The sequence below is a fragment of the Hippocampus comes genome, unplaced genomic scaffold (genome assembly GCF_001891065.2).
Source record: "Hippocampus comes isolate QL1 unplaced genomic scaffold, H_comes_QL1_v1.1 scaffold111, whole genome shotgun sequence".
Classification (NCBI taxonomy): domain Eukaryota; kingdom Metazoa; phylum Chordata; class Actinopteri; order Syngnathiformes; family Syngnathidae; genus Hippocampus; species Hippocampus comes.
In genome coordinates, this window is record NW_017805698.1 from 1 (window position 1) to 21368 (window position 21368).

The 21368-nt window shown below is 41.8% G+C and overlaps 1 protein-coding gene across 1 annotated transcript; it reads left to right on the forward strand.

Annotated features, from left to right (window-relative positions):
• The first annotated feature begins 7283 nt into the window (after positions 1-7283).
• On the forward strand, positions 7284-20966 carry tmtc4 (transmembrane O-mannosyltransferase targeting cadherins 4). The gene is made up of 19 exons (XM_019882512.1): positions 7284-7534; positions 7623-7682; positions 7804-8008; positions 8562-8677; positions 9441-9657; positions 12549-12636; positions 12722-12822; positions 13508-13600; positions 13804-13965; positions 14794-14996; positions 15192-15366; positions 16255-16386; positions 16451-16530; positions 16598-16705; positions 16770-16911; positions 17145-17259; positions 19798-19910; positions 20030-20099; positions 20715-20966. Exons 3-19 carry the CDS (start codon positions 7847-7849, stop codon positions 20861-20863), a joined length of 2226 nt encoding a protein of 741 aa, XP_019738071.1. The 5' UTR covers positions 7284-7534; positions 7623-7682; positions 7804-7846; the 3' UTR covers positions 20864-20966.
• Positions 20967-21368: the final 402 nt, after the last annotated feature.

Genomic DNA, 21368 nt, shown 5'->3' on the forward strand with positions numbered 1-21368 from the left:
AAGAACCACTGGTCTACATTGAGCTGAAGAAAACCTTTGGAATTATACTACTGGTGTGTGAATCACTGAATGTCTTGATTACGTTAAAGAAATGCTCATAATGGAATATAAACCCAGTAGGGTTCTGAAGTCAGCAGACTGGCGTCAATGCATTGAGCCCAGACTGCAAAAGTTATAAATTATTAGCTGTTATGCTGCCTTCCCTTAAATCAGACCTGTGTAAATGCTTTTAAATCCAAGTTAAGCCATTAAGCCAAAATATAAGTCACACTTTTGATAGCAGGCACATACTGAAATGTTGAGCGAAGTTCTCAATGTAGGAATGGCATGGTACAGCATATGTGTTTGGCAATGTGTCTGGAGTATGCTCCGCATGCACTGATCTGCACACTTAACAAGAGCATTTTGGCAGTTTGTGTTGAAGCACGGCCTTCATGAGTGAAAATGGCTGTTCCTCTGCTCTTCATTGTTTCAGAACAATTAGCCTATCGCGTAGTCACAACAACCTAGCTCCGCCTCTGCTTGTCATGCTAACAAAAAACTGATTGTCCCCGTAGAACAGAGCAGGAGTGAACAGCATGTGACAGAAACAACCCCACAAAACAGAGTAATTGCCAGTGGATGTTCAGTACTGGATTGACTAAAAAAGTGATTTTTTTTTAAAGTCCGCTAGGAAGTCTCATAAATCTTTAAATACCATAAAACAGAAGTTGTGACTGTTCAATATTTGACTGGGGAATCCGACTGCAATCTCATACCATAAAGCTATTTCAGGTGGTTTAGCTTGCATAAATAAGACTCAAAGCCTGTAGCTAGTGCATATGATGATCATCATATCATAAAGGGATCAGTGGACTGTTCTTCATATCCTCCTGCCTAAAATATCAACATTGTGCACCATCTGCAAAAACATCTGCGCTCTTCCATGAAACACACACATACGCATGCACACCCACACAGCTTCCACTTCCCAGCTGCTACATATGTACTGGAAGCTCCTTAGTGTGTGTGTGTGTGTGTGTGTGTGTGTGTGTGCTTGCACTTCGGACTAATTTTGAGTGTTCATTTATCTTTCCGATGTTCAGTACTGGATTGACTAAAAAAGTGATTTTTTTTTAAAGTCCGCTAGGAAGTCTCATAAATCTTTAAATACCATAAAACAGAAGTTGTGACTGTTCAATGTTTGACTGGGGAATCCGACTGCAACCTCATACCGTAAAGCTATTTCAGGTGGTTTAGCTTGCATAAATAAGACTCAAAGCCTGTAGCTAGTGCATATGATGATCATCATATCATAAAGGGATCAGTGGACTGTTCTTCATATCCTCCTGCCTAAAATATCAACATTGTGCACCATATGCAAAAACATCTGCGCTCTTCCATGAAACACACACATACGCATGCACACCCACACAGCTTCCACTTCCCAGCTGCTACATATGTACTGGAAGCTCCTTAGTGTGTGTGTGTGTGTGTGTGTGTGTGTGTGTGCTTGCACTTAGCACTAACCCCAGTATAACTTCTCTCTTTCCTACATGCTCTCTCTTTCTCTCTCTCTCCACCAGTGCTGCTGTAAGATAATGTGACAGGCTGTCAATCATCTGGGGGCCTGAGGGGTGCCGTGGCGACAAAAAGGATTTAGGCGCATCACTTTTGTGAGCATCACCAGGAGAGAAAGCAACAGCGGGGATCACATCGAAGACCAGGTCTCACACGTCTCTTTTTTTTTTCCAGCCAATCTCTGGCGTTCTTTATTTTGACCTCTTGGATGGAAGTATTGTCGGCCTGGAGCGGATAATCCCAGTATCCCTCCCATCTTTCCAGCCATGGGCCCACACTGAGAAAGCTGCTGGCTGGGTGCTGCCACTCTTCCATTCTGAGTCGTGATGTGTTGTGATAGCTCTGTCATTTAAGGGGCCAAAGACACCTGTGGAGTCGATGGGTTAAATTAATGGAATAGGACAGGACTTAATATCTGTGTCTGGCTGCAGGCAAGCAAGCCTTGTGGCTCATGTGGCTGTTTGGATAGGTCTGACGTATGCAATCACCAGACATAACATTAGGTATGCCTGCTTACCTTTTGAGAGCAATGAAATAGACTTACACCAAGTCATTAGGTACACCGGTGCAATTATGAAGTAAACACCAGTGATGTCCAAATTTCAGCCAGTGTTCAAATGTCCCCTGATCCGCAGCCTCTGGCATGAAACGAATAATGTGGGGCCCGCAGTCACTTTTGAAATACACATGTACAAAAAGCTATTTTATATTTCACGAGAATATGGTAGCAGACCCATGGCTGTGCTCTCAGTGCGTTCAGACATACGCTCCGATCATGCTCTGCCTGTCCGAACACACAACTCTCAGAATCATGTGAGGTTTCAGAGTGAATTTGTGAACACACCCCTCACTGCATGACCATTGTGTGACCCTTTCCAGACCATTTCTGAAATAAACACAAATAGCGAGGAAAAGCAGTCTGCATAATTTGCCAAGAGCATAATGCTATTTTCAAGGAATTCAAGATCAAGAGGCTCTACCAGACAAAACGTTCAAAATAAGACAAGATGAAAAATTAAAGCAACAAGAAGCTAAATGGTCAGCCTCATACATTTTCACAGCAGAACTGGAAATAACTCGCTTCCATATATGGAGGGTGAGACAGGTAACAGGCAGTAGATTCCAATGCTCTGTACGAAGGCCGACTGCGCATATCAAACTTTAAATGTGAGTCAATGGGGAAATATCTATGCATTTTAAATTGCGTTATAATATGACATGACAATGGAAAACTTTTTACTCTTCATGAACTGTATAGTATTTATCTTTCTCATCTAAAAATAAATTTATTTTGAAATATGTTTAAAATAGTCTTTCATTTTCATGATTTAACGTTAAATTTGTGATGTGTATGAAATGCAAACTCATCCGCAAAAAATGTTAGGCACACTTACAGACATTTCGATCGGTAGCAAATGTCCACTCATCTGCCATGACCTCAAGTACACCTGCTCACATTTCGATGTGTATGATATCTGCGCCCATCCACCAAAACATTTGGTAGGGTCGTAGATTTTGTTGTCTTTATAGATCCTGCTGGAGAACGCGTATCCATCACAACATGGATGAAACATTAGCGCAATATAGAGTGTGATGTATAGAGCAAATAAAGTGTGCACTCTGCACAGGCGTGCTGCTGCGATGCCATGGCAGCAAAATGTAAATCCGATCGGATCAGATGCCTTCCTGCAGAGGGCCTCGCCTGGTGATCCCGCAATGGACGCCTGTCCCCCAGGTGCTTGTCTTGATGTGAGAGCGCTTATCAGAGAGGATCACCATCGCCACCTGGCTGTCCTTCGGCCTCACGTGGAGAACAAAAGAATCCTTCAGCCGAAGTCGAAGTCCTCCGGATGTACTCTCATGTAAGGGTTGAATGCAGTTTGATGTGGGCATTCATAGAACATATACAGTAGCCTGCCACATGGTCGCAACTTTAGATTTTGTTAAGGCTTAAGTGGGAGGAGACTCTGTTGAAACTTAAGTGTTCTCTCAAATTTATACCAAAGATTTTTTTCCCCAGAAACATCAATGTCAAGACCCTTTTATGCAACATTCCACAAAAAATGTTAAGCTGTGAATAAACATGAATTTCCCAGTCTGACATTTTGCGTGTGGATGGAAAGACATGAGAGTCTCTATTTTCGTAGCAAAATACAAAGTGTTTCTACAGAAACAAATGATTCATCTTAAAAATCTCTTCCTTCCTCGCCGCCGTGATGTTGATTTAATATTAATGTTGCGTTTTTGACATAAATCCCCCGCGATGACCGAAGATGACGTGAATGAGCGAAAAACAAATTTGTTCATTAAAAATTACGTTGAAATCTGAATTTAAAAAAATAAATAAGGACATTGGGCATTTTGAGAATAAAATCACGTGTACCCCGCCTACTGCCCAAAGACGGCAGGGATAGGCTTCATCATCACGTCCGCGATCCTCGTGAGGATAAGGACCGCGAATAATGGATGGATGGATCGAAATTATTCTGTTAATATAGTTGTGACCATGTGTGGCCAGCATTGATGTGCATTAGTCGAGTGCCTGTCGATGTTGCTTGATTGTGGGGCAGGCAAATTGATACATTGATGCAGCCAACCCCCACCCCTCCTCCCCGCACCCCCAATAATTGAACCAAAAATATATTCATCGCTCAGTATGGTACAATAAAGTGTCTGCTGAGTGTCACACAGTCACAAAATTCTCCCACTGAGTTTTTAATGAACTCATCAAGGTGTTGCCTTGCAAAATAATACTTTAACTGGAAGATGCTGACTTTGCACTTATCCATCATTATTATTAGAATATGTCATCTTATTCGACATTCATTTAGGCTCTTTAAGTGATGGTTTATGTGTCCCTGCCTGCTGCGTTGTCCCTCATTAATGCCAGCTATTCTCCATCTTCCGCAACTGTGAAGGCCGCCACGCCACAAGTCCGACCAGGACGGAACGGCTTATTCGCTTTCACGGCTCGTTAACGAGCGGAGGGCTCACAGTCTTTTCTTGAGGTGACTGCAGCGGCCGACTCATCTTTCTCTCGGCATTGTGCAGATGTGAATGAATGTTACCGCAGCAGCTGTCATTGCACGTGTAGTGCATGTTACACCAGCTAAGTGACAGCCCTCGTGGTTTTAATGGAGCTGCAGGAGGGATAATCGCAATGCTTGTGATCATCATTAAATAGTATTTCATATTTGTATGAGCAAAGTGTCACTCGTTGGTCGGAGAATGGTAAGACTGTGACTGAAAAGGTGAAAAAAAATGAATAAATGCGGAGCATGGTTTTTGTTTTAGCAATTAGGTTACTTCCTGGTACATATCGTAGCCTATAATGACAACAGGACTGCATCACTTACAATTTATGGGAACGGGTGAAATGGTTTGATGACGTACTGTAGGATTTCGGGAATAGACAGCAGCACGTTTGTTAGTAGTTTACAGAATGGTTCCTTAAAAGGCAACATAAAATGTTAGTCATAGGAAAGAGGACCATTTGCATTCTGGGAAATTGTGGAACACTTTTTTTTGTGAAGTCCTTATCCCACTGAGTGGCATACAATTGTGAGTGATTTCGAATGCAGCGAATGTTGCATTAATGTCAGAATTTGTCAGGGTTTATTTAAGGTCGCAAATATTTTGCCAAACGGTCACCAGATGCTCACCTGTAATTTTCTTGGAGCAAGGGAATTTTGATTTTTGAGGTTAAAACAAGATATCAGCCAAAAAAACCCCACCACCAACAACAACAACAATAACTTGATCCTAATTTCTTTTTTTTTTGCCATCACAGTGTGGAATTCACTGAAGCGTAATTAAAAGCATTGAAATCAAATGTTACAGTTCAGCTCAAAATTCAAATATAGGCCAATCTTCTATTAGGGGTTCATATTTTCATTTCCAATTAAGGAGGGGTCAGTGCCTCACCAGTCATGAACCGCATCACACATCACTGCTTTTGAATGGGGACTTGATTGGTATCTTTTTTTATGATTTGGCTATTACAAAATGCCCTATAGTTAAATTTTAATCCCATTAAAGACAAAATACATGTTTTGCCTGATCAATTTTTTTTTTTTTTTTTTGAAGGTACACATTACGTAGAGTAATGTGTAAACTTATGAGCACAACTGTAGCCTGTAGCTTTTGGTATAACTGAAATGTTCAGGTTAATAAATACATACATACATACACACATACAACTTTTCCACATTTAATGTGGATTTGCACCAAATATAATGGTTTCCCCCTTTAAATGAAGTTTTATGTAAAATCAGCACTGCAGTTTTTTCTAACAAAGAAACAAATCAATATTTGGCAATCAAAGCAAATAAAGGTAACTCTGTTACTCATTTTTACATTTGTTGGAGTAAATCTCTCATAGTAGAAGTTTACACTTTGTTTGAAATCGACTTTAGCAAAACACAGTCCCGTGGACAACGGATGAGCAAATCTGCCTCACAGTCACGAGGTTCCGGATATTAACTTGACGGTGTGAAGGCAGTGTTTTTGGTTATTTGAGGACTCTAAATTGTCCATCGGTGAGAATGTGAGTGAAGATGTTTACTTGTTTGTCTATATGTGTCGCAATGAGTGGCTGGCAGCCCGTCCAAAGCAAAGCCCACCTTTTGCCCAAAGTCCCCTGGGATGGGCTCCAGTTCACTCACAACCAAAGTGAGGGTGAGCAGTATCATGATTGAATGAGTGGAGACTGGCAAAACACAAGAGCAAAAGTTATGGTTTACAGTTTAGCCTATTGCTATACTGATCGAGCTTCGACTTTGAGTCATAGTTAAGTGAATATTTAATGAGGGAAAAAATAGTATTTGTCCTTGACTGACTTTGAAGTTTACCATCACAACAACTTAATGCAAAACCCAATGGACCGTCACACGAGAGACTGGTGTCATATGCATATTTCATTAATTCTTTTGGATCTAAAAGTGCACAATCAAAGTGATTCGTTCTCTACGGGCAACTGGAGTATCTTTGTCTATGTTCGGGGACCAGAGTCACGCCAAAAACAAATTGAAGTACGTCGCCAAATATGAATTTCGTTTTCATTAACAAACAATTTTATTAATAAACAACACAATGGAGAATATCCGATCGTGACGCCTGCTGTGATCAGAGACAAGAAAGTTGTGAGTCAAAAGTTTCAGTCTTTGCCTTTAAAGTGTTCTGTAGACAAGCTTTTTACTTAATATTTAATATTCATTAGAAACCTGAAATAAGGTCTTGAAGTTTTATACATTTGTAGAAAGAAGCGTTCAAGAAGCTTTCTGTTTGTTCAGTTGAACAAGATAGACACACAGCATGGGAAAATAATTACAGTTACAGTAATGTAATGTGTGTGTGTGTTCGTGTGGTGGGAGTGTGTGTGTGCGCGCGCGCGCGTGTGTGTGTGTGTGTGTGTGTGTGTGTGTGTGTGTGTGTTCTCACCATGGTTTTTTTTCTAGATACTACATCTTTTCTCCCAGATTCCAAAAACATGTATTGTAGGTTCATTGAAGACTCCACAAGTTAGAACTTTATTTTCTTTCTTTTACACATATAGTGCACAGGCTTTGACATTCAAAATGATTGTCCCATAAAAATCAAAAAAAATTTTTTTAACTATTTTTTTTCAACTCCAGTCAGTTTCACCGATCTGGATCCTCTCCTTTTTGTAGCACGAGGAAGGCAGCGCAACAACTAAGCCATCTATTGGTTCAAATAGCCACGTGACTTTGACGTAAAAGGAAATAAATCAACCCAGAGCCTGACTGTTTGTTTACATCTAGTGTTCTGCCTGCGAGTGATTCCATTTGCAGTGAAACTGCCTCTAGGTTTTTCGATAAAATATTTTCATACTTTTCTTGCAATACAGTACCAACATTGCTCTTAATGCGTGTCGGTTGCGTTTACCTTCCGACCAATACTGAGGCTAGTAGCATCCGAGGAAACATGCTAATGCTAAATAGCGCGACACTGGCATGTAAGTAACCCTTCAATGAAAACTTAAAAAATATATATATGTGGCTGCACATATGTTTGCTTTCAGTGAAATTTATGTTCGACTTTAGCTTGCTTCCAAAGAAGCTAACACAAAGATGCAACCTGCCACGAAGCTCCATAAAAGATAGGTAACAATGCAACCATCCCTTCATTGTCTGCACTCGTACACAAGTGATTGTGTTTTTTTAGCTAATAGGTGAGGTGCTTCAAAGAATAATACATGCCCTCCAACGTCCCCTGTGTCCACAGGGATTTGGACGATGTGAAGGAATGAACCAGATGCTGGTGCATCATGGCGTTGTCTGAGGTTCATTGGGATGAAGAAGTCCCCCTCCCCAGGCTGGGTCCGGTTCAGGCCAAAGTCACTGTGGGTCTGGTGGCATTGCTGTGCTTCATCAATAGTTATGATGGGGAATTTGTGTTTGACGATTCCGAGGCGATCATCAACAACAAGGTTTTTTTTTCTTTTTAATATATTGATATAATATTAATTGAAATATACACAAACATGAAGTCCTCATTCACTCTACAATTGATTTTTTTTAAGTCATCAGTTGCTCTTCTGAAATGGGATGTATTATGCTAAATTGACTTTTTAATCTCTAGATACAAATACAGTGAGTCATATGTTAATGAGCAGCCTGGGTTGAGACAGGCGTACTCTTTTCATCACTAGTTTTTATGGTTTATGGTTTTATCATCACGTTTCTACCGAGTGTTGGCACCACAAAACAAGGGTGATCTTCTAAATACACTGTATATGCCGTATATATGGATACCCTCAACATTTGATGGTATTTGTAACATTAAATTTACACAACAGAGTTTTTTAAACTTTATTGAACATGTTAAAAAAGACTGGGATAAAGTATGAAATGTGAAGGATATGGGTATAACAAAAATTACATTAAACCATCGTTCAGGCGTAATAATATAGATCATGTTCAAAAGGGATCAAAGACGCCAGAAGCTTGCATAAGTTAACATGTTTTTTGTGTGTGTGGCAGGACTTAAAACCAACAACGCCCTTGACCAACATTTGGAGCAATGACTTCTGGGGAAGCAACCTGAGCAGCAACTCCAGTCACAAATCCTACAGACCACTTACTGTCTTTACGTTTCGGTTTGTACTCCTTTGTTGCTTCAGCACACCCAGTATTAGTGAGTTATAGCAAATAGAAATAGAATGGGTTCTGACTCGCTAAGCGATCTGATCAAATCTATGAGCATGACACATACATTGGTGTAAAAAAGTGTTTGCCCCCTTCCTGATAACTTATTTTTTTGCATTTTTGACACACTTAAATGTTTTAGACGAATTTAAATATTAGTCAAAGATAACATAAGTAAACAAAAAATGGAGTTTTTAAAGCCTAAACCTACATGGCCCTGTGTGTATTGTAGTATTGTAAGGCTATGTTAATGCTTTTTTAAAATCATCTTCAGTTTTCGAAGAACAGTAAGTCGTGTAAAAAAACTTCTGGCACATGCAGTAAATTCCAACATTACATACATCGTAATGAGCTCTCTCATCTGAATGCACATTTTTCTTTTCTTAAAATTTTGCTAAAAATAACTCAACCTGAATAGATCAATCAATCAATGCAATATGTATATTTTATCTTGTTTGAAAATGGATGGATGTTGATAAGATAAGTTAAGATAAGATAAGATAACTTTTATTTGTCCCACACTGGGGAAATTTGCATCAAACTGAGGTTGATGTAAGCCCATTGGATTTGGTATCAATTACCTCAGTCAGTCAACTGGTTCTTTTACACAGAAACTACAGTTTTGGTTGAGCAGTTGTCAATCAGCCATGGTACTGTATATAACCACTGTCATGTCACATTATGCTTGAACATTTCAAGCTTGTTGTGTTGCAGGTTGAACTACATGTTGGCAGGCGGCCTGCATCCTGTGGGCTTCCACGTGTTGAACATCTCCCTCCATGCCGTCATTTCCGCCCTGATGATGGACGTGTTCGCCCTGATGATTGGGGGACTGGCTTACGACGAGAGAACTCACATACTGAACCGTGCTCCCAAGACCTCGCTGCTCGCCGCGCTCTTCTTCGCTGCCCACCCTGTCCACACGGAAAGTGTAAGTAACAAACTGAGGTCAATTCATGTTTCAGACTATGTTGAAAACTAGCTATTTCAAATCGATACCTCTTTTATTTAGCCAAGCAACATTAGGTACTTATGGAAAATTAAAACTAGTGATGGTCAAGTACTGATACCAGGTATCAGTTTCAAGTGAAACCAGCTTTATTTCGAGGTATCAGTTAGGGATGTTCTGAAGCGATGATGCGATCGGAACTCGGGTCCAATCTTTGTGGTTTTCAGCTGATCGGGGCAAACAGATCTTAATTTTCTGAAATTTTATAGGTCACAAGGTAGCCAAAGAATCCAAAGTTAGAAATATCTTGTCTGATGGAGCAGTAATAGCTTATGTTTATATTACACAATGTTACATTTTGTCTATTTTGGGGGGATAGAGCAGTCAGGGTGTTAGTAGAGCCACAAGCACACACGGCTGCGTGTTCACAGTGGTCTCCTTCCACGCTACAACAGGAGTAAGGTTGTACTTCTTCCCACAACTTTTTGAATTTCGATCCATCCATATTTTTTTCAGTTGTTCATTTGTCATTTTCACACATGTTCAAGATAACTCATTCATTCATTCGTCATTCGTCAGATGGAAAGGTTCACGGTTATTGGGCATTGTGTCAATGCAAATATTATTATTTTACAAAAGGACTTGTTGATATCGGTGAATACGAAAGACTGAATACTGGTATCGGTCTGAGAAAAGTGGTATCGATCATCCCCATTTTAAAACCCAAGATGGAAAGATAAGCCAAAAATTGCATTCAGTCTGAATAGTTTTACTGTTGAACAATATGACTCAAGTAAAAAGTAGTCTTTCAAATAATTTCCTGAGTATGATTAAGGATTCAGTGGAAAACTACTCAAGTAATGTGTAACTTCAATGCCAATGCCAATTAGACAAAAATAAAACATAAGAATGTGCAAATTCATATATTTCTGAATGATATCACTTCAACTAAAACAATAACAGAAATATTTAGAAAATAACAGGTGGGAAGATGAATGAGTCACTGTTCTGCGGTTGTGGTTTTGAATCTGGGCTGCGGCCGTCCTGTTTGAGGTTAACTTCTTTTCTTTGTGCTTGCATGGGTTTTTCTTTTCCTCTCACATAGCAAAGACATGCATGGCACGTTGATTGAAGACTCAAAATTCTCCACCGGTGGGGACGTGAGTGTGAATGTTTGTTTGCCTGCATGTTCCCCGCGATTGACCGATGGACAGTTCAGCCTCTCGCCCAAAGTCATCGAGGATAGTTTACAGCTCACCCACGACCCCAATGAGGATAAGTGGAACGTAAAATGGACGAATAGATAAAATAATACAGTGTCGTTCATACATAGCACAATAGGCTCAGTAAATAGCAGAAGAGGAACAAGAAGACTGCAACTGTAAATGACAATTTCAAGAGAGCTCGAAAGTCCGGTCTCCTGCTAACTCGCCACATTAATTGTTGCCAATTAAGCGAGCTCCCATTCACCACTTTGAAGTTAACCAGGAAAGGATCACCTACGGAGAGATTGTGCCGCATCCCATTTTTATTTTTGGGCTGTCAACTAACAAGGCAGATCCCCTGCAACAGCGCACCGGTGTCTGTGTCATCCCGAGCGTTACCACACTAAAACAGTGCAGTGGTTCCATGCCAAGAACAAACACGCCGTCTCAGCTGGGAGCGTCAGGACCAAGGTGCATGCGGACACCGCCGACGCCTCGCTATAGGATGCTTATTGACCTGCCGCCTGTATGCGGGTGTGTGTGTGTGAGTGCATGTTTGCTATGAAGCTTGGCTGGAAGGCGCCGGTTTCCTCTCCCGTCTTCTCTTTAATCATGCAGGGCAAGAATGATGTGGCGGGCACACGGTCGGCTCGTGCAGGCCTGCTGCACGTATCAAAGCAGGCAACCCCAGGATGCTCACCAAACTGAATCCGCGCACTGTATGGACTCACGTTTGTTAATGAGAAGTCCTTTTCCTGTAGTTGATCCGGTGTTTTCATGCTTTGGAGGTTGTATAGTAGAAGAATTGTAAAAATGGTGGGCTGGTGCCTTTTTTTTTTTTTTTTTTAAAACCCAGCCCTTTTTTGTTAAACACGCCGTCTCAGCTGGGAGCGTCAGGACCAAGGTGCATGCGGACACCGCCGACGCCTCGCTATAGGATGCTTATTGACCTGCCGCCTGTATGCGGGTGTGTGTGTGTGAGTGCATGTTTGCTATGAAGCTTGGCTGGAAGGCGCCGGTTTCCTCTCCCGTCTTCTCTTTAATCATGCAGGGCAAGAATGATGTGGCGGGCACACGGTCGGCTCGTGCAGGCCTGCTGCACGTATCAAAGCAGGCAACCCCAGGATGCTCACCAAACTGAATCCGCGCACTGTATGGACTCACGTTTGTTAATGAGAAGTCCTTTTCCTGTAGTTGATCCGGTGTTTTCATGCTTTGGAGGTTGTATAGTAGAAGAATTGTAAAAATGGTGGGCTGGTGCCTTTTTTTTTTTTTTCTTCTAAAGCCAGCACTGTTCTGTATAAAAAACACGAACAGGAAAATAGTGATGGGATGGTTGACTGCAACTTCCTCACTCGTATCAGAGCCGTAACAGAGGTGATCCAGCGCCTGGAGCCTCTTCTACTGTACATTTCCTGTAAAAGCAAGATACTTTCTACCTAATTCTCTCGCTGTATCCCTTTTCTGTATGAACAACAGTACTCCACGGGTGTTGGTTAAGCTGTGGGGCAAAGTAAAACCAGCATTAGGTAGGACAAAGAAAACATAAATACTGCAAAGAAAGCCACGCTGGAAAATGGATGGATTGATGGTATCCATCTTATGTTTTTTGGATTTTCCTAAAAGGTCATGATAACTGTCTGCTCTTTTGCATTTCCTCCACAATAGGTGGCAGGCATCGTAGGTCGAGCGGACCTGTTGTGTGCGCTGTTTTTCCAGCTGTCCTTCCTCACGTACTGCAAAGCTTTCAACAAAGGTGAGTTTGTTCAACCAGAATTCACTGATTCCATTTGACCAACAAAGCAATGAATTTTGTTTTGTTTTTTTCCCCCTCCTCTCAGGTGTGGACAAAAATGGCGGCTTTTCTGTGTACTGGATTGTGGTCAGCCTCACGCTGTGCGCCGCCGCCATGCTTTGTAAAGAGCAAGGCATCACTGTCTTGGTACAAAATGATTCCATCGCTTCATGCCTAAAGAAATTTTGCAGCAATGTCATGTCCTATACATCTTTTTAATGTCTGTCGTCATCAGTTCGTAACCATGTTCTAGTGCAACCAATCTCTAACCGATAAATTAATTTTAGTTTAAGGTGCACCAAATCACAACATACCCCTTGTTTATACAGTACAGTATAACTACAATGTTCTTACCATTACGAGGGGAAAAAAGAACTCATAATTTTAGCTGATAAATGGCAACATTTCCCGCACAAAAGTAATGGCAACAGTCGGACAAATGTTCCAAATAAAGAAATAACGTCAAGTAATTACAAGAAAGAAAAAGTTGCAAAGTTACAACAACAAAAAAGTTCTCATTTTGTCTTTGAAAAGTCAAATTATGAGGTGGGGAAAGTCTATGCAATGTAAAAATTCTCACATCAATGAAAAAGTATCCGACAAAGACCAGTAACCCTCTCGTTCTCTCAGCACCAACTCTTTATTTTGGTAGTCCTCAGCCCACACTCTGTTCCCTTTGTGAGGAATAACATAACCTAGAATGGAGATCGCGGAGGCTGTCATCATTTTCACTTCATGTGTAAACCAATGTTGGAACTGGAGCTAATGCGTTCTTTTGTCACTGACCTATATGATAATGTCCGTCTTGCGTGTCTTTGCGTTTTCCCTCCAGGGTGTAAACGCAGCTTTTGATGTCCTCCTCATCTGTAATGTTGACGTGTATGAACTGAGCCAGAGGCTAGTCCTCAGGAAGACCCCTCTTAATGTGAGTTACAGTACTCCCTCCTCCCCTGCCCTGCACTGTCATAAATCATGCTCCCCCTCGTATGATTAACGTCACATTGCATACATAGCGTATGCAAAGCTGCCTTAATTAGACCCCATCGATCTGGGCATGCTCACACCCGCACACATGCATTATGTATGTACCTATGTACTGTATATGACGTATGTAATGACATATGACAGGCGCGCGAGATGCTGCGGACGGGCCTGCCGATGCGATTGACCCTCATCGCTCTAGGCGGCTTCTTCATGCTCTACACCCGCTGGAGAATCATGGGAACTGGGCCGCCGGCGTTCACTGAAGTGGACAACCCCGCCTCGTTTGCGGAGAACATGTTCCTTCGGGTGAGTCAGACTGGGTAGTCCTCAAAAGACCTTTTATTGTCTTAAAAATATGATTGTCCTTTTTCTGTGTAGGACTGAGGCAGTGAATCTAATTCAAATTGACATTGCGTTGTAGTTGAAGGCCTTTTTCAAATTGCAGAGGCTGCAATTTGGAAAAATAAAACTTATTTTTTAATTTCTGTTGTGCATATATATTAACTTCTCCATGTCACTCTATTGGATGCACCTGGAAGATACAAAATTAAAATAAATAAATAAGGGCTTGTTTGAGTCCACAAACTCTTAGGTGTGTGCGCTAAGAAGTACTGAAAGCTGAAAATGTGCAATGTATAAAAAAAAAAACAAACAAAAAAAAAAAAACGAAAATTAAACGCCCAACTGAGCACGGCGTACACCACAGCCTGGTAGGTTATAGTTTGAAGATCTCTTACCAAGCTAGCAAAGCAAGCAGGGCCATAAATCCGTAATGTCCTTCCCCCCCATCAGTGTGCGGAAAAATGTGTCACCATTGCATTTTGCTGGCAAAAATGCATCAATAAAATAATGGTGGCTTGAAAGAACGAACTGTCGCATTATGTGGCTTATTAGCTGACATACTTACATACTTAGAAGAATTACATACAAATTCATTTATTGTTTGGTAAGAACTACATGGGAAAAGCCCCTTGAAAAAAATTGTTGCATGTTCAATCGCAAACATAAAACTGTCACTCCAATAATATGCAAAGCCTGTAAAGAAAAGAATAAAACACTGAATTAAACATGATACTGCCCCAAAACGATTTTTACTCTTCCCTCCTCATCCTCTCCCATTCTGATGATTGACAGGTGGTCAACTATAATTACTACTACGCCCTGAATGGCTGGCTGCTGCTGTGTCCCTGGTGGCTGTGTTTTGATTGGTCCATGGGCTGCGTGCCGCTCATTAAGTCGAGCACCGATTGGAGGGTGGTGTGGCCACTACTGCTCTGGTGCGTCCTGATAGGCTTGGTAGGCCAAGCCTTGTGCTCTGCAGACAGCCAGCAGAGAAGGTAAGCGAGCTGAACCATCTCAACCTCTCGAAGTGAGCTTGATTATTAAGACGGTGCCTTCTTTTCCTAATTCTGACTAGACAAGTTTTACTCGTTGAGAGCTGGCCTCTCTTTAGCGATTCAGGTCCTTGATGGAACTCTCTGTGTGCTCTTGTATAGAATCATTTCACATTTGTCTTCTCTTTCCTGACGAAGGACCCTAAGCCTGGCTCTGGTGCTGCTGGTGGTCCCATTTCTGCCGGCCTGCAACATCTTTTTCCGGGTGGGCTTTGTCATCGCTGAGCGCGTATTGTACCTGCCCTCGACTGGCTACTGCCTCGTTTTGGCCTGTGCCCTGGCACACTGCTGTCACCGCTGGGTCAAGTACAAGGTGGGGAGCACGTTGTGCCCAAAAAAAAAAACCATTTAACATCCATCCGACTGAGCTCTTTCTCTTCCATTGCTTGTGAGGACCTCTGTGGCTCACTTTGACTGTTTAATTACTTTCAAGGATTTTGGATAGAATTTTTCTGTGATGTTTTGAATAGTCTCATGTTTTAGTTACAGCCGTTGGAAAAGAAAAAAAGGGCAAAGTGAAAATAGTACATCATGCGTCTTTAATAGGGTGGTTTAAAGGCATTACCCACATTGTGATTTTGTTTTTCTGCAATTTTGCGACGGCAATTGAGGAAGTTCTTAATCTACCATTGGGGAAATTAACAATTAATCAATAAGCATTAGTAATTAATCATTTCTCAACAATCGCTGCTGAGAACACCTGATGAAAATGTATCAAGGGATTCATTGAACACTTTTCCAGCCGGTGGAACTGCACTCCATTTTCTTCAGTCCGTTATGTATGGTTAAAAAAGGTCTATTTGAAATCAGTTTTTTTGTTTGTTTGTTTGTTTAAAATGGTCCCTAAAATACTTTTCTACTACAGCCTTCTCAGGCGTCAATAATTTAGCTTACATTAATTGCACCTCCAGTTGGTTCCTCCAAGTAGGGAACTTATGAGCATATTGCATAAGGACAACATAATTGTAGTGTAACCTCCAAAGTTGAACACAGTCCATTCAACCAAACAAAATAAAGTAAAACCACTCACCCTGGGTGCTAATAACCACCGATTATTGCAAACTTTTGTGAGTTTCAAGTTATGTCAGTGACCATTGTGAGTGTTTCTTTCATTAACAGAGGGGCACCAACATTTTTGTCCGTGTGTCTGTACAAAATGACATTTAGCACATTTAGCTTTTTTTTTCTTCCTCCCCCGCAGAAGCTATTGTGCGTCTCCATGTTTGCCTTGATGGTCACATTTGTGGCTCGCTGTGCTCTCCGCAGTCACCAGTGGCGGTCTGAGCAAAGCCTTTTCACCAGCGCACTGACCGTGTGCCCCCTGAATGCCAAGGTAAAAAAAATAAAAGACCCTTTCTTCCCAATGTTCAATCATCAATGGCGTGCTGATTTCTCAGGTCCATTACAACGTCGGGAAGAATTTGGCCGACAAAGGCAACACCACAACTGCTATTAGCTATTACAGAGAGGCCATCAGGTTAGTGTTTAATCTATTTTGGCACATTTCCATCAGTAATTGAGAGCTCTCTGCGCATCTCTTACAGGCTTCATCCCACCTATGTGCATGCCATGAACAACTTGGGTAACATCCTTAAGGAAAGGAACGAGCTGATCGAGGCGGAGCAGCTCCTATCCAAAGCCGTTTCAATCCAGTGGGTTGTCAGCAAAGCGACAAAAACATTGTGCTGGGCGCTCGACTAACAAAATTTTTCCCAGACCGGATTTCGCTGCCGCTTGGATGAATCTGGGTATTGTGCAAAACAGTCTCAGCAAGTTTGAGCAAGCAGAGAGGAGCTACTGGAACGCCATCCACTTCCGGAAGAAGTATCCGGACTGCTACTACAACTTGGGACGCCTGGTGAGTTCGAGACCGCATTCCCACTTGAAATTCCAGCAACACTTTTGGTCTTGGCGTGGTTCCTGGAACTAATAGGATCCAATCCTATGTCCAGCCCTCTTTCACATAGTCCAGTCACATATTGGTCCTCCATAAGTTCCTTGGGCATTCCCACTCCAGGATATTTTACTGTAGAAGTCATTGTGCAATATCCAACAAAATCATACATTGATATTTTGTTTTCATCCTGCCAGTATGCAGACCAGCAGAGACACGTGGATGCTCTGAATGCATGGAGGAACGCAACAGTGCTCAAACCTGATCATAGCCTCGCATGGAACAATATGGTCATTCTACTGGACAATATTGGTATACACACTTGTGCGCACATACATGCACGCACGCAGCTTATATGCCTCGAGTGTGATGAAAAAGTTTTAACTTAATGTCGCCGCGTTTACGGTTGGTGCTGCTGTTTTGATTAGCAATTAAGGTAGCAACCAGGTTCGATCTTTGCCCATTACAAAACCTTCATTAAAGGGGAACTCAAACCCAACATTTTCTTTACAATAAAGTGTTCTATGTACCTTCACTAGTCTGAACACTGCATTCTGAGTCATATATTGCTTGTGGAATATGAATTAAGCAGCAAAAACTACCTATTTGTAGCCATCTCAGGTGGCGACCATTTTGCTATTTAATTGAATACACTACAAAGACAAGATGTTTTATGTTCAAACTGATAAACTTTTTTTGTTACCAAATAATTATTAACATTGAATGTTATGGCTATATGGGTTGGAATTGTGTTTGTAGAACGGGGCTCGCAATATTTTGGATTAGACGGCCATATGATGTTAATATATATGTCAATGACGATATTTATTGCCCACCCCTAATAAGATATAATTGTATTTTTAGATTTTACAGGTGTACCTAATACATTGGGCAGTGAACGTGTTTACATAGAGTATTCTGTTGCCATTTAAAAGAGACCATAGTTCTGTGTTCCAGCATCGGCAGGCAAGAACTGTCATTGTTTGTATCTTCTGGAAGCAATTCAAAACGGCCCAACAAGATTAGCGCGGAAGAGCGGGAATCAGCAATGCTTGAAATTTATGTATTAAGGCTTTTGTCTTGTGAGTTTCTCAAGGCGTTCCTCCCCGCCGTGTGGAGAATGCTCTGATTTCCGAACGCTGCAGCCATTTTGTCGGGGAGGTGTTCCCGTGGGGGGGCGGAGTCTCCCAGGGGGGACACTGCGGCCATCCAATCAGTGCCCTACATGTTTGCTGATCAAACGTGGGTGAGCACAGCCAGAGCAGTGCCCCCCAGAGGTCCCCCCCTCCATCCGTCCACAAATCTGACTGAAATAATCATAGCCTTTTAGCCATGTTCGCCAACAAACAAACAAAAAAGGGAAAAGAACAATGGGTGTTACTTTCAAATGGAAAGTGGGGATATTTTCTTTCATCTGTGGATGTCTTTCCCAGCAAAAGTCTCCTGACTCAGGACCCTCTGCATGTCTACCTGTCTCCTCTGTTTTATTTATTTTTTGGTGTTTGGGGGAGGAGGTGGTGTGGGGGTTGCAGACACCAGACGGGTCGGTGACAGAGATCAATAACCCAGTCGGGCCTTGTGTTCATCCCTAATTAGGGAACAAACCGCTCGTCCGTGTGTGCACAGGGCGAAAGCTCACCCCCAAAATAAATAAAAGCTGACAGTTACTTTGTCTGTGAACCAGCTTTTATTAGCCTGTCATTACTTAGTCCAAACCATTCATCTTAAATTCTGACTGTCAACACACCATCTCAGTTGCCCAGTGAAACTTTTTTTGATTATTCTTATTAAACAGGGCATACTTGAATGCAATTTTTAGGAAATAGAAGAACACGGACAGTCTCTTTCTTGATGTTTCTTTTTGTTATTCAAAGAAAGCTAGCACTTTAATTTCAGCCAATTCCGTGCAAAATGTTAATGACACACAGTTTTGTTTTGAGTTTAGTTCAGTTGTGCAAAAAATTACAGTGTGGCAAGTTGTCATGCACAATAGTAAAATAAATATAATATGGATAATTATCGACCTAACAGTGCAGAGATCGCAGGTTCGATTCCAGCTCCGGCCTTCCTGTGTGGAGTTTGCATGTTCTCCCCGTGCCTGCGTGGGTTTTCCCCGGGTGCTTCAGTTTCCTCCCACATTTTAAAAACATGCATGGCAGGTTGATTGAACACTCAAAAATGTCTCTAGGTTTGAGTGTGAGCGCGGATTGTTTTTCAACCAGTTCAGGGTATACCCCGCCTATTGCCCGAAGACAGCTGGGATGCGACCCTTGTGAGGATAAAGGGGATCAGAAAATGGATGGATGTATAATAATATTAGATTTTTTTTTAATTTTTCTTTTTAAATATCACTTTTGCAACTTTGAACGTCCATACGTCGTTCTTGGTGCTATCTTACTTGCTATATGGAGGCAGACTGCTTCCTGCTGTCTGCCCTCATTGAGCTTCCTTTTAGAATTAAGAATGCTCCACGGGTTCTTAATAGGGTTTAGGTCAGTGTATTATGGGTATTATTTTCTGCTTTCAACATCCCGAGTAGCCAAGATTCAAAGATATTTATTTTTTTTCCCCGAGTGAGAATTTTGTGTTGCCTTGCAAAAAAATTACAGGTACTTTAACTGCAGAAGGCACGGTTCTTCTTTTAATGGCATTACAGAAAATGAATAGAATAGGAAAAGAAACTCAGTTTCAAAATGGGTATTGTCGTGTAATGTGGCTGTTGTTCTTCTAATATATTGATTATCATTTAATCGCGATTAGCCAAATACAGCCATGATACTACCAGAATATCACTAGTTCATTTGTTAATTTACCTGAGCGGCGACACTGAACTTCCTGCCTTTTCCCCAGGCAACTTGGGCCAAGCGGAGCTGATTGGACGAGAAGCTTTGAGGCTCCTCCCAAACGACCACACCATCATGTTTTCGTTGGCCAACGTCCTGGGAAAACAAGAGAAGTACAAGGTGAATAAGCATTATTTTCATCGCAGGAAAAAAAAAAGAAAGAAATCCTCTTCTATGGTTACAAAGCGAAACAGTTGCTGTCAATCTCCTTTTGAAATATTTGTTTCTTCACTTGTTAGGAATCAGAGGGCTTCTTCCTCAACGCACTCCAAATCAATCCGAATGCAGCTGGCTGCCATGGCAATTTAGGTGACGGATATCTTGAGTTATTTTGAGATCGTTTGTACTAATTTGATTTTTTTTTTTTTTTGTCTTTGACTTTGTGTTTTATATTTTCATACAACAAACATAAAGGTTGTTTAGTTCAGGCAAATTTAAAGTGAAACACCAAAGCATGTCAACTTACAGTTTCAGTATTCACAGACGAAATACACTACATTTAGCACGCCCTGGAAACAAATAAAAATTCTAATATAGATGAAAGATAAAGACATAAAATTCAGCGGACATGTCTGTCATGACCGACCGCACCAAGATGTCACAAGGGATCATACACCAACGTTTTTGTTTGAAGCTGCCATTTTGGCTAAATGCCAAATCTTATACATCTTCGACACAATTTACCCAAATGAGCTTGCATTTCAAGCTCATTTTTTACATTCCCACAGCTTGAGACTCATATTCTCCTCCAGAAATGTTGGTGGGATTCCAAAAGTTTCCAACTTTGAGAAGTTCAGCTCCACTAGCATTCTCCGTGCTTCAGAATTGTACAATTTCCGACAAAATTGACGCCACAACCTTCCATTCTGTTGAGTGCAAGCCCGACCATGCCAAATAAACCTGTATTTGTGTGCCTTTCTAAAGCTGTGCTGTATCATCGCTGGGGCAAGTTGGAGCTGGCTCAGAAACACTACGAGTTGTCTCTCCGTTTGGACCCCAAAGCCCCAGGCACACGAGACAACTACAACATGCTCCGACGCAAACTGGACCAGCGCAAACGCCACGCACCCTGACGGCAGCCCCATCCGTTGACGTCATCAAACACTCTTCGTCGCACCCCCCGGTGATTTTTACAAACATATTTTGCGTCTGAATTAAAGGGTCGTTTCATAGCTCCTTCCCTGCGTGATGTATCTTAATTAGATTTGCATGTGTTGTTTGAGACACTTTCTGTGTATTTGCTGCCGCTGCTGCTGTTGTTGTTGAGTAACCTCAACTGGGTCCCAAAGCGGCTCCTAAAGCCGCAGCGACCCGGGTACCTGCAGACCCAGTTGTCGGCTGTTGACTGGGAACTTTTCGTAGCCCGAAGGCAAGCCCAACACCGCTCGGAGGTCGTTCCCGAGTTGGGCTGTTGCTGTTGCTGTTGAGCAACCCCCAACTGGGTTCCAAAGCAGCTCCTAAAGCCGCAGCAACCCAGGGACCTGCAGACCCAGTTGTCGGCTGTTGACTGGGAACTATTCGTAGCCCAAAGGCACACCCAACACCGCTTGGAGGGCGTTCCCGAGTTGGGTGCCCGCG